Genomic DNA, 13,503 nt, shown 5'->3' with positions numbered 1-13,503 from the left:
AAGGTTCATAGCTTTTTCAACATATACCAAGTAAAACAAGTCAAAAATGTAAGACTTAAAAAAAGGACTCATAAAAACAATAAAATAAAAACATTTAAATAATCATTTTTTCACAACCTATCAGTGTGTAAGATTATGTTTTCAAATATCTATTTAACAAAAATCTGCTAAATTGATTCTTAGAATATGATTATTTTTACAAACATTTTAAAAGAAAACACTGTATATTTTTTTTCCACTTTCTTACTACACTTGTACATTTTGTAGGATATGCATCTCCTATTTTTTATACCTGGATAGTTCATAGTCTTACTTTGTATTTTTAAAATCACTATACAGTCTCTATTTTATGTGTTATTATTTCCAGTGTTTAGATGTATCTGTGTGTTTTCCATTTGCCTGTCACTGAGCTGCTGATACATTGATTTTCCCCATTTAGGGCAAAAAAGGCTAATTCTATTCTTTTCTGTATTATTCTATTCCTTTAGCACCTACAAATTTACTGTCCATGATTTTAAAATACTGTTAATTTCCTACGTTTTGACATGATTCTGGTGTCATTTGATTCCAGGGTCAGGAGGGAGAGACAGACAGACATGGAGCATTGTGAAAGACAAAATGAGAAATCTAATTTATCAAAATTAGATTCAAACCTAACCCTGCCTCCTTTAAATTAAAATGTAAAAGACATTCTGCCCATAATATTTGTCAGCTGTGCATTGGGGGATAGTGCTGGTAGGGTTGTGGTGATGGTAGCAAATTCACAACAGGTGCTTAAGAAGCTCAGTGTGTCAACAAGTTTGACTTTGAAAATTACTGGTGGTGCTAATCTACTGGGGCACGTCAATTAATCAGAATAACAATAAAAATGTAGTTTGTTTCAGTAATTAATATTTAAAAATAGTTGATTATGGCTTTCAGCAAACAAAAACCTAAAATTCAATTTCTGAATAGACAGATAGTAAGACCAATCAAACAAAATATTTTTAACACAGTGATGTCTTCATACTGAAAATGATCTCTAAGTACAGAACAGTGTGTGCACTCAATGCTTGGTCGAGGCTCCTTTTGCATAAATTACTCCATCAATCAGCCTGTGGGTCTGCTGAAATGTTAAGGAAATCCAGGTTGCTTTAATAGTGCACTTTAGCTTGTGTCCATTGTGTTGTCTGGTGTCTCTCATCCTCCTGTAAGTCCATTAAGCTTGTGGGAGGCATGAAGTACTCTAAAATTCCCTGGTAGATGGCTGTGCTGACAGCAAAATGACATGGGTCCCCAAACCATCACTTACTGGAGAAATGCCTCACTGGACCTTAAGAACTTGTGTGCAAGAATGACTCAATAAACTACACAATACAACACAAAAATAAACAAAAAATTGTCAATGGAACTCAGACACAGGACTGACAGGAAAACAGAAAGTAAATGGATCACAGCGCACAAGGGAAGACAGAAGCTAAACTAAAACAGGAACTAAGGCTTGAGAATCTCATTAAAGACCTAAGGTACAGAACAAAATCATAAAAATACTAAAGCAACCAAGTTCTTGAATGGGCTTTGCTTCACAATCATCTTAGGACTGTGGTTATCACTGTCACTTGTGCATGGTTTTCTACAACCTTTTCCTTCCACTAAACTTCCCATTAATGTTCTTGAGTACAGCAGTCTGAAAACAGGCTCCTTATTTACCAATGATCTTTGTGGCTCACCTCCCCTGTGAAGGGTGTCAATGAACAGAAATCAAAATGAACAGAAATATCGCTATGTGTGCAATGAATCTAATGTATCTGCTTCTTGTTAAGAAATAAATTACAAAAACAAAATGTACTTATATTTAACATCTTCAAAAATAAATTTTTCAGACTGTAACAGAGAAAAATACATTTGCACTTGTGCGGTCACCTTTCCTAAATTTAGCCATGTGACCGTTGTGTTTGTTGCTTGTTTCTTGTATCATGTGTTGTGCTTTCGGGCAACAGGCAGCACGGACAGGTGTGTCATCTTTCCACCAGAGCAGACAGGAAACACACTGCAACACCGCAGGGGCAGCGGGGTTTTCTCCCAGCCCAGCGGCTCTCATCACCACACACACCGGCCAGGCCGCAGAGAGAGAGAGAGAGAGAGGGGACAATACTTGGATAAATTTAGCTCAGGGTCCCAGACATCCACAGCGTCGCTGACATGCCCGCGTGCTGTCATTCCGAACCCTGGCGCGTGCGCTAGTACGGTCCACTGCAGCTGACGTCACATCCAGCATGGCGGTCAAGGTGACTTCGTCAATATTTCTTTAGCAGAAATTAGATTAAAAAGGTGGTAAAAAAGCGGTCGCGGGCTTTGCGCTTTGGGGTGCGGAGGACGTCTAATCTGCGCGGACGTGTTGGGTTTTTACTGCTTCAGCGCAGCGGTCCCCTCCTCCCTTTTATTGTATTTTAGCTCTGCATCCTGACATATAGGCGCATCTCTCTGGCCTCAAAGAGACAACTAATTTGTTTCGAAGCTCTTAAAAAGACGGCTTTCTGCTGTGCTGTAACTAGTTACTTTTGCTCCTATGATCGATCCTGCTGAGCCGCCTGCGTTAAAAAAAAATCAAAGGAGAAAAGTGACAAAATGAAGTCCAGTTTTATTGATGACAGAGTTATGTGTGAATCTTAATTTTCGTACATCACTGTGCTCTTCTGAGAACTTTTTTTCCATGGTGACTTCAAACTTGTGTGTTACAGGTGCAAGCCACAAGAAGAGCTGACCCCAGTGAGTTGAAGACTATTTTTTTAAAGGTGAGTTTAACTTTTTGTGCCTCAACCTATAACATAAACTTAGTTTGTATGCATGGTTTATTACTGTATCTGTCAGTCCTGTTTTTGTAGTGCTGGGTATAAATACATCAAAGGTCATACAAAACATTTTGGCCAGCTTTGGTTCTGCTCTAATGTAGAATTACTGTGCAAAGTCTGAAAATTAAGCTTCTTACTCGTCCTCTATATTTAAAGCCTTTTAAAAACACATTTCTGTCCACTGGTGGTTTTTGATATGGGAGATATGGTTCTTTGCCTAGGGCAACACCTCCTTGGGGGCGCTCCAACTATGTTTTCTATTGCTTATTTGCATTTCCTCATCAGAGGGTAATGAGTCCCCCTCAGGATTGTTCACAATGGGAGAACTGTAAGAAAATAGGATCACACATGGTTGCTGGCTATAGTTACCATCTGATTTACAGCTACTGATTGGGTCCTTCAGTAAAGGGCAATTTAAGTTTTTATAAGAAATTGGGCGTGCATTTGAACATCCAGTTTGGTCAAACTTGAACTGAATTATTCTGCACTGCACAGAGATGTTCTAAAATACAAAGCCTTTATTCTTTCTATGAAGACACACAAGAAAACAAATTTCACCTACTTTATTTTTATGGCATTAGTACCACCTTAGATTGTTGCTGCAGCAGAGATCGCCAAGGGTGCCATTCAAGCAAGTATCGCTACTGTTTTCATCACAAGCCTGTAGATTTGTTTACCTTTTATAGGAGTATTGTTGGAAGTATAACCTTGTTCTTGAAAGGCACAAAGCTGGACATGCTATCTAATTCGCAGCCTCTGATTGTGCCCTTCTATAAAGGGCTACTTTATAGATTTTTTAGGATTATAGGCTGTATTTATTCATCTGTAGCTCAACATCTAAAATGCTCAGGCTGGTCAAACCTTAACTGAAATTTTCTGCAAAGTACATTTACAGATGTACTAAACCTTTGTTTTGTTGTGAAAACAAACATAAAAAGTAATTTCAGTACCTTCGGTTTTGGTCCGGACCAAACAAGCGGACCAAAGGACTTTCCTGGTGTGAATACACCCTAAGACATCCCTAGTTGTTGCTGAGGTGCAGACGAAGGGGCTTGTCCAGAGTTGTATTTAACCAACCCTGGACTATTTCTGTCTTGTTTGGAGTATAAACTTGTTCCTGAAAGAAGTGACTCGTTTGATATGCAGGTCTCCTTGTAGCCCTCAACATCCCTTCACCCAGCTGTAACAGCGCTGTGTAATTTCAATGCATATTCAGGTGGAAGGGTTAATTATTCACTCTGACTGCCTGTATAATTTGATTAAGAACTACTTGAGGCCTACTGTGAGGGTGAATAGATACACAATTGTGATGGAGAAGCATGGCAATGGATTGCTTGAAATTAATATTTTCTGTCTAAAACATTAATTCAGCAGAGTGCATTGAATTGTAGCTCTGAAAACACTTGGAGTTGGAGGGGTCTCCTCCTACGCCCTTGCTTTCTCTCTCCGAACTTGGCTCGGACCCATGAGTGTGGCCTTTCTGCTGCCGGTTCATGCTCCCCTTTTGCTTCCAGAGCTATCTTGGTGCCAAACTTGAAACCCTATCCAGTCTCTATAAATGACCATACATCTTAAAGCCCTGAATAGCATCAAGTTTTACCTCAGTCATGTGGAGTAGAATATTTTCAGGGCTCTAAAGGTTGGTGCTCTTATTTGTGTTGCATCCATTTAAAGCACATGTATGGGAAAGCAGACGTTCTAAATCAGTGATTGTAAATGCTTAAGGGAGACTTAAATCGTGATTTTCATATTTAATTTTCTGCTATTATGATGATGTTTCATGATAAAGTTTTATTGTTTAAACTTAAAAGATGCCACGATATACAATATTTAAAGATACTAACAATTTGTCTATTTGTTTTTTAATAACAAAGCTAATAAAAACACATATCTGGGCAATAAACTATAGTTGTGCACAGCAGGATTTCACGAAATATTTAAAAAAGTGTGCTGCACAAAGCCAGCTATTAATGCTTTGTGCATTTGGTTGATTACATCACAAGTGGTATGAGTAGAGCTAATCGGTTGAAGTTCGTAAATATTGTGGCAGTTAAGCGACTTTTCACGAATTTTAATACAAATTCTGGAGCATCCATTTCGCCTGAGATGCAAGAAGCTCAACTTACTGGGATGACGCCCAAACCATGACAGATACTCCAGTAGATGCCAATACTGAAGCAAGTGATGATGATTACAATAATATCATCCTCAGGATCTATTTTTATTCCTGCTTGAATTTTTCCTCTCTTGATTTCTATATAAGTGTGTTTCCACTCGTCAAAAAAATTGGTATATTGGCATATTCTGTTTGTATCACCTTCAATTTTCAATTTATTTTATTGTTACTAAATTTTCCTGAAATCCACGAAGTGTTCTCATATACAGTGTTGTGAAAAATGTTTTTCCCCCTTACAGATTTGTTTCTGTCTTTGCATTTTTGTCTGACTTACATGTTACAAAGATCACCTGAGCAAAGACAAAATGGAGTTTTCAAATGATCATTGTATTCATTAACGGAAAGCAGGTATCCAAACTAACCTGACCCTTTCTGAAAATATAATTGCCTTCCTTGTTAAATCATGAAACAACTGAGATTACCCACATTTTTAGGTTTAATTTCACCAGTCACACCCTGGCCGGATTACTATAAGATCAAGAAATCACTTATATGTTAGACAACATGAAGTAGGCTAAAAGATCTCAAAAAGTAACACCTCATATCCCAATATAAATAAATGCAATAACAGATGAGAAACATCGTCATTGACATTTGATATATTGAAAAGAGTTACAAAGCCATTTTGAGGCTTTGGGACTCCAGACATTACCCACACATGGAGAAAACATTGAACAGTGGTAAACCTTCCCAAGAGTGGCCAGCCTACCAGAGTTGCCACAAAGGAACATCAACAATTCATCCAGGAGGTGACAAAAGACCCAGAACAACTTCTAAAACATTGTAGCTTCATGAACCATGACTTCTGGTCTCTAGCAGACAATCATGAAGGAAAATATCCATCAGTTTGTAATCTTAACCTGAAGCACACTTGTTATGCAGTACGACAATGATCCAACGCTCACCAGCAAGACCACCTCTGGGGTGGCCTAGTCAAAGTCTGGACTTAAACCCGATTGAGTTACTCTGGTATGAACTTAAACTTTTTGCCTCCAAGAATGGCACAACCAGTGAATAGGTCTATGGAGCTTTACTACTTCACTTAGGGCTAGATGGGTTTTCTCCCATGTGACGACCCCACCATCAGGGGGTCTGTTTTTGTTTTCTTTTTCAGGCGGGAACCTGCCATTAGTGGCATGAGACACACCTGGGCGCGGTATCCTCCTGCCTGCTCTTCTGTGTGTGTCCTCTGTCTGGGGGTGTTCCCCCTGACCACCTCTGATGTTTAGTTTTGGTTATGTCTGGGTTTTTGCACCACATAGATTTCCACACACTTGTGCAATCTAACATTAATGCCATCTGATCAAACGTATTAGTTTTTGGTTTAAATGAATTGCTTTCTTAAAGGACTACCACCTCGTGTTGTCTCGGTCTGTTTGTTCGTCTTCAAGCCAGGCTGTAACACTTAATAAATGAAAATCATCATTTAAACATTTTTTTATTAACAAGAAACAAGAAAAAGACAAATTGATGAAACTAAAAGAGCTGTAATTAGTTGCCTTATTCCTTTTATGATGTCACCAGAGGCATGTTGGATTGGAAGCTTGTTTTTTTCTGAGAGTTGATTATAATCTTGAACAAAAAAATAAAATACAATAAAAACTGACCATGACATGCTGTTTTATAGATGACTGACTGTATCTAAAGTGAGTTTGACTGTTTCTTACAGAACAGTCTGGCAAGTAGCCTTAAATGATAAATGTGATATGAAAGAAAATGAACAATTCGGTTGTATGTGTCATTATAGCCTAAAGCAAAGCATTGTATAGCTTTAAAATACTCCAAAGCGTGAGTGAACTGAGATTCCTTTGTTCTTGTAAAGCACAAAACCATATTGTGACACAGAAAAGAGATCCCCATAGAGAGGGAAAAGCTCCTCATCTTTCTGTGCGCACAATGGAGTTTCTACCTTACAATTTCTCTGTCTGAGACGACATGTCAATCCACGCTTAGTGCTGTTTACAGCTCTGTGCATGTGCCCCCTGCAGTATGCCAGCGTGGTGGAGGATGGGGAACATTACATGACCCCCAGAGACTTTGTGCAGAATTACTTGGGTCTGCATTCACAACCTCAGCACAACCCCAAAACCGTGGAGCTGATAGCCGGAGTAGCCGACACCACGAAAGATGGGTGAGTAGTCTTGTGTTGGACTGAAATGTTTCAAATCATGTTCCTTATTATTAACATTGTTTTGCACTGTTTATCCACACAATAGTGTTAGAAATATTTGAATTTTCCTTTTGTGCTTTAAAATTATTGTTTGTTTTATATCAAACCTGCTATTTAGTTATTCAGTTTTTTTTCTGAGGGCAGTGAGAATTCAGACTGAAGATATGAAGCACAGATCAGTTTCCTGGTTTCAGTCTGTAGTTAAATTCCTGTCTTGATTCAAAAATAAAATATTACCCAGTTGTCAGTGTTTGCTCTACTGCCTGCATGTTTTCTGCATTGCCAATTCTCCATTACTTGATTGTTTCATTGTCTTCGCACTGCTCTTCTTTTCAGTTGTCATTTCATCCATCCCACTGCCCAAGTTCCACATCTCCTATGTCTTTGTAGCATCCATTGTGTCATGCCTGACTATGCTTTATTTAGTTTATTTTTTTTTTTTAATCTTGGCTGTCTTGATCTGTTCCACATATTCTTCTTTTCTATTGAATTTCTCCTCAGCTTGTGCAAAGCTCACTTTTGGTTATTAATTCTGCATCCAGAGGCTTGCATTGACTCAATGGTTTGAGCAGAAGCAGCCTCCTGATTAAGAGTTGTATAAGAAACTGATATATATATAAATGCATTCACATTTCTATGCAGCTGTTGCGTCATATCCGGTCGATCATGTGACAGATCTGAAAATTTTAAAGAAGTCCGTTTTATGTTTCAGATTTAAGTTATAAAAAGTAACCTTGAGTTTCACAGTAAATCATTTGGTTTTCAGCTGAACCATATCTTTCTTTGTTTTAGTTATCAATCAGTAATTCTTTACATACTTACAGAAGCAGCATACACAGCATAACATGTTGAATGTGTAAAAAAAGACTAAATATTTGTCGTTCTTAGTCTGTTTTAAACCCCCGAGAGCGTTTATACAATGTCATCCTGCACATTGTGCCCAGGTTAAAATAAATATGTGTCAAATTGGAAGAAATGATTCAGACAAAATCCAAAATTAATTAACCAGTTGGAGCTTATCACACTGAGGCTCTGAAGACTGAAGTTCTTTATTTTAACTGTTTTGTTTTTTTTGTGCAACATGGAACCCTGCAATCTCTGGTAACGTCAGCCCTGCTTCTTTGCTATTTTCCTCATCATCTTTGGTAAATATGTGCACCAAGGCTTTTACTTGAAAGCCCGGGAGAAAACTGCACACTGTGTTCAGAATCTTACTCCTTTCCCGAGTCTCCCAGCAACCAGCACAGCCAAACCTTGCCACCAATTTTGAGAGATGCATCCTCCTTCACACCTTACACTTCTTTCCAGTAGTCAGTGCATATGAAAGTCCACTAACTCACATCAAGAACGCTTTCGAGTGCTTCCCGTTTCATCTACATAGAGCTTTGTCCTTCAAATGCTTTGAAAACATGGAGGCTTGGCAAGTTTAATATGCCATCTACCTGAAGGGCATTTTTTTGAGTTTATTTCTCTGATTACTGCTGCTCTTTTCATTGAGATTGCATCTTTTCTTTCTCATCCAAACAGATTGATCTCCTTCCAGGAGTTTCTGGCCTTTGAATCGGTTCTGTGTGCCCCCGATGCCCTCTTCATAGTGGCCTTTCAGTTATTTGACAAGACTGGCACAGGAAACATCTCATTTGGTATAAAACATGCTAAGAGCAATTCAAACACTTTTTTTTTTACTTTTGACTTTTTGCTCGCTCCAAACTCTGCATCCTTACACTCTACTGTAGGAGTTAGATTAGCACTTCTTACAGCTCTTTATTAAAAATATCTTCCATGCTCTGAAAGGTTTCTACACAGTCCAGAAAAGTCTGGGATTTGGTTGTTCTTCAGGTCTTCAAAAGTATGGACAAAGTATTAAAACTGTTTCCAGCCTTTACTCCCTATCTCTAAAAGTTGTCCTTTATTCCTTCTTTGTGTCCTCCCTCCCTCCCTCTTCCTTCTCATTTCTTCCTGCTGTGCTTTCTTCTATCCTTGCACCTTTGTTTTTTATCCTTCCTTCTTTCTGTCTGGAATTTATACATATAAAATTTGCAGGAACCCTGTTTGTGGAATACCAAATTACATCAAGCATCCTATGACACAAACTCAAATAGGTTTTGTAAAGAAACCGTAGCTTTACTGGTTCTGTATACTGAACTGAGGAGAAGGCGTCTTTGATTCGGAGCAGTACTTCTATGCTGAAACGGCCTCGTAAAAAACTTTTAGTCAGGTATATAGTGTGGCGAGCCAATCTTTTACTTTTTAAATTTACTATTTCTTGTACTTTAACTATTTCATCTACCATCAAGGCTGTGGCACAGTTATATGATATGGGCACCATAGATGTCTTGTGAAAGGTCACAAGACTCTGTCTTGCCTCTTCTGTTTGACCTTTTGGAAGGACAGTGTTTGCATGTAGAGTTAAAGTTCACATGGCCAACTCAATTGGCTGGCTTGTGAAAGGCCCAGGTGACTTAAAAGGGACTCATCTTTCGGGCCAAATTGCACAACTGGTTTGTGATAAGGTCGAGCCTTGCTTTAAGCCTCTGCTTGGTGACTACTTACATTGCCGGATCAGACCTGTAACAACACCACATCGACTTTAACCACCAAAGGCTTTCCAGGGGAGTCTCAGGCACTTATTGAAAGTATTTACGTGACAGGGACAATTGAAAGGTGTGATATTACAACTGCATGTTGCGTGGTTATCCTTGAGTTGTTTTAAACCACTTCTTAATGCCTTTTCAGAGAATGTCCGAGACATCTTCAGCCAGACTACAGTCCATCACCACATTCCCTTCAACTGGGACTGTGAGTTCATCAGGCTGCACTTCGGCCATGAAAGAAACAAGAACCTCAGTTACGCAGAATTCACTCAGTTTCTGCAGGTAAACATTTTATCTCAGAGTTTTACTCAAGAGCTTTTGCAAAACAAAAACACTGAATGAAAAATAAAACACAATTAATTCCATAGAAAATAAATAGGGATGTCTTGGTCTCCCACCTGCAACCTGTTACCAACATGACCCAGTCTTGGTAAGCGAAAGACAATAGATAGGTTTTACTGTAAAATATTTCAGAATAAGATGGTCACAAAATATAATCATTCATAACTTTTAACAACTTATGTTTTAAAATGTTTTTATTAAAACATGGCTTTCAGAGCTGTACAATATATTAGATCGCAATCGATATCGCATTATCAGAGCGGACCGCTTGGATGAATATTTAGTAAGATTTTATATGTGTTAGGCTATCACTCTGCATATTGATAATACATTGGGACAGTTAGATGGACTCTGCCTGCTCTTATTACCCACACTAGATGTATATCTTCAGTAGCTGAGATGCTAAAACAGATGGAGAGTGGTGGGGACATTATATAATGGTAACGAATGAAAAGTATCCAGAAAATGCATGTTAGTCATAACCGATATTGTTAGTTAATTAATTAATTAATTAATTAATTTTAATTTGCATATTCTCTCATCTCTTTAGGCTTACAAGCTTTGAATAATGTGCCTATAAAGAACCCTAAGGTTGTTATTTTACTATGTGGGACCTGACCCCAATCTGAGTGACGGTTCTGTGCTGTGGGAGCGATAGCAGTGTATGTGAGGAGGAATCTGGTTTGGGCCTGAGGTCTGTGGGATCCCTAACAGCACTCTATGGTTTATTATAACTGACTCTAGTTTACCACCACTGCACCAAAGATCTTCGTGTGTACAGGAGTTCATACACTGGTGTCATTCTTGTTGTTTACTGTCATGGACAGGCATAGTCGGTTAGCGGTACAATAAATCTAAATTTATTTAAGTTTATTTGACTGTTATTCAGAGTTGCAGTGCTGCCACAATGTGTATTTGATTGAAACTGCAGTACTGGTGAGTATTAGATGCGTCAGCTGATGAAAATTGATGAAAGTTGTCTGCTTTCAACAAAAGACAAAAGAAAAGAAAGCATTGGGAGAACTCCATTTCAGGTCCAATCCAGTAATTAGGCCAGTGTTTCAATGACAGTGCTCCACACTTCTCTGGTTGAAGGTGATGAGCTCTGACAGCAGGGTTCAGCTTCCCCCGTATCCTCTTCTGAGTGCATGGTTGTCAAATTAAATCATGTCTTTGTGAACACACACCTGCCGGCCGCCGTGCAGCCGCTAGACTCTCAGATCAGGGTTCTTAGGACGTGGACTTCGTGAGTTTCCGGAGAGACCGTGGTAATTACAATAGCTTGTGTGTGACACTATTGTACCTGATGGCTTCTACATCTGTGAAGTTCTCAGGGGTCCTACAGAGTCTGGAATATGAGTGATTTTCTAGAGCTGGATAAGTATTAGAGAATAAAATAAAGTCTGTCTGTCCATCCATCCGCCGTGAATTTTATAGTGAACATTTACCTAATAAGAACTCAGAGTTCTTAAAATGTGACTCCAGTAATGATTTGGTGTTTGTAATGATTTCATGTAACTTGTCCTTTTGTCCTTAACCATTTGTATCTGTTTTTGTAGGAGCTGCAGCTGGAGCACGCTCGCCAGGCGTTTGCACAGAAAGACAAGAAGAAAAGCGGCACCATCACTGCCTTGGACTTCAGCGACATCATGTCCACCATCAGGCACCACATGCTGACTCCTTTTGTAGAAGAAAACTTGGTTTCAGTAAGTCGTACAACACAATAGTGATGCTATTTAAAATAAAAATCCTGCTATTCTGACAGAGTTGACTGATTCTTTAGGCTGCGGGAGGCAGCACCTCCCACATGGTGAGCTTCTCCTACTTCAACGCCTTCAACGCCCTCCTCAACAACATGGAGCTGATCCGCAAGATTTACAGCACCCTTGCTGGCTCACACAAAGAAACTCTAGTCACTAAAGGTACTTCAAATCACCTCCTAAAATACAGCAATCTCCTGAATTTAACATGTGGTGTGAAACTTGGCTGTTCGATCCTATCTTTAACTTTCTCGACAGAGTGGTGTGAGTGAACACACAGGGAACATTAACTGTAGCACTAAATTACACAGGTAAATGAACATTTTAAATGTGGTAATCCAATGACCCCTCCTCTACATGAGTAGCTGATCCTGTCAGTCACACCTGCTCCCAACTGTGTTGTCCATTGAGATCCAAACATCAGACTTCTTCTCTATCTCCATGGTTTTTCTGCCATTTAGAGATGACTTTAGGCAAATAGTATTTGCAAATAGTAGCCACATATCCTCCAGGTTTAGACAAACACTCACTTTTCATTTTTCCGTCATACTGAAGCAGGTTACATATTTGAGTCTGATGGAAAGGTCTTTTTCAGGAGTACTGAATAACTAACTCTTTTCCTTTCCTCAACAACTAACATTAGGTTTCCTTTTAGAAGAACACCAGATGGCCACTTTGTTACCTAGCAGGCAGCAATAAAGAGCTAAATTTGAAGCTCAAATAATAGAGCGATGCTAAGAGAGTGGATGTTCATGTGGCTAGTACTTTGGGAGAAGGAACTTAAGCACATAGGAAAGTAGTTTAATGGTTTATACTTTTCTTACAGCTCTACGTATTCTTTCCAGCAGCAAACATCAAAACTAAGACCATAGCCTAAACACATTAGGACCAGTATTTGCAAATACTATAATTAAAGCCTACTGTAGAAAATACCTTTTTTATTTCAACCTCTTGGCCTCTAGTTTGGCTTTTTGAGGCACGTTTGTATGATTTTGTTTTCTCTTCCCTTTTTTGAACCATAGAGGAGTTTGTTCACGCCGCGAATAAGTTTGGTCAAATCACTCCGATGGAAATAGACATCCTGTTCCAGCTCGTCGGCCTCCACTCTCACTCTGGGTAAGATGCTGCATCACGGCAATGCAACAGTGTAGAGATTTCGCACCTAACGTCTTAAGACTGCGGTTACAAGAGTGGGAAAACTATTGATCACGTCTAGCCTGAGAATAAATTTACAGTCGATTGTAGCAGATGGCCACTCATACTGAGCCTGGTTCTGCTGGAGGTTTCTTCCTGTTAAAAAGGAGTTTTTCCTCTCCACTGTCGCTATATGCATGCTCAGTATGAGGGATTGCTGCAAAGTCAACGCCAGTGACTGTCCAATGTCTCTACATGCTCATCCAGGAGGAGGGAATGCTGCAAGTCACTGACTGGATTCAATCTGCTGGGTTTCCTTAGACAGAAAAAGTTTTTATCCAATTTGAATAAAAAGCTAACTCCGACTGCACTGTTCAATGGTTAGTATTAATTGGAATGTATGTACCTGACTGTTGTGAAGTGGTTTGAGACGACATGTGTTGTGAATTGGCGCTATATAAATAAACTGAATTGAATTGACCGTTAGTAACAACCC

The 13,503-nt window shown here is 39.1% G+C and overlaps 1 protein-coding gene across 1 annotated transcript in view; it reads left to right on the top strand.

Moving 5' to 3' along the window:
- The first annotated feature begins 2,015 nt into the window (after nt 1-2,015).
- Nucleotides 2,016-13,503, top strand: part of LOC124871244 (calcium-binding mitochondrial carrier protein Aralar1-like) — a 28,543-nt gene continuing 17,055 nt past the window's right edge. Inside the window, exons 1-8 of the mRNA XM_047370393.1 lie at nt 2,016-2,267; nt 2,721-2,774; nt 6,996-7,138; nt 8,705-8,820; nt 9,914-10,053; nt 11,673-11,819; nt 11,897-12,035; nt 12,896-12,989. Of these exons, the coding sequence (XP_047226349.1) occupies nt 2,256-2,267; nt 2,721-2,774; nt 6,996-7,138; nt 8,705-8,820; nt 9,914-10,053; nt 11,673-11,819; nt 11,897-12,035; nt 12,896-12,989 (845 nt within the window). The 5' untranslated portion in view covers nt 2,016-2,255. The remainder of the gene's footprint in view (nt 2,268-2,720; nt 2,775-6,995; nt 7,139-8,704; nt 8,821-9,913; nt 10,054-11,672; nt 11,820-11,896; nt 12,036-12,895; nt 12,990-13,503) is intronic.

Source organism: Girardinichthys multiradiatus, chromosome 7 (genome assembly GCF_021462225.1).
Source record: "Girardinichthys multiradiatus isolate DD_20200921_A chromosome 7, DD_fGirMul_XY1, whole genome shotgun sequence".
Taxonomy (NCBI): domain Eukaryota; kingdom Metazoa; phylum Chordata; class Actinopteri; order Cyprinodontiformes; family Goodeidae; genus Girardinichthys; species Girardinichthys multiradiatus.
This window is presented reverse-complemented; position numbering and strand designations above follow the sequence as displayed.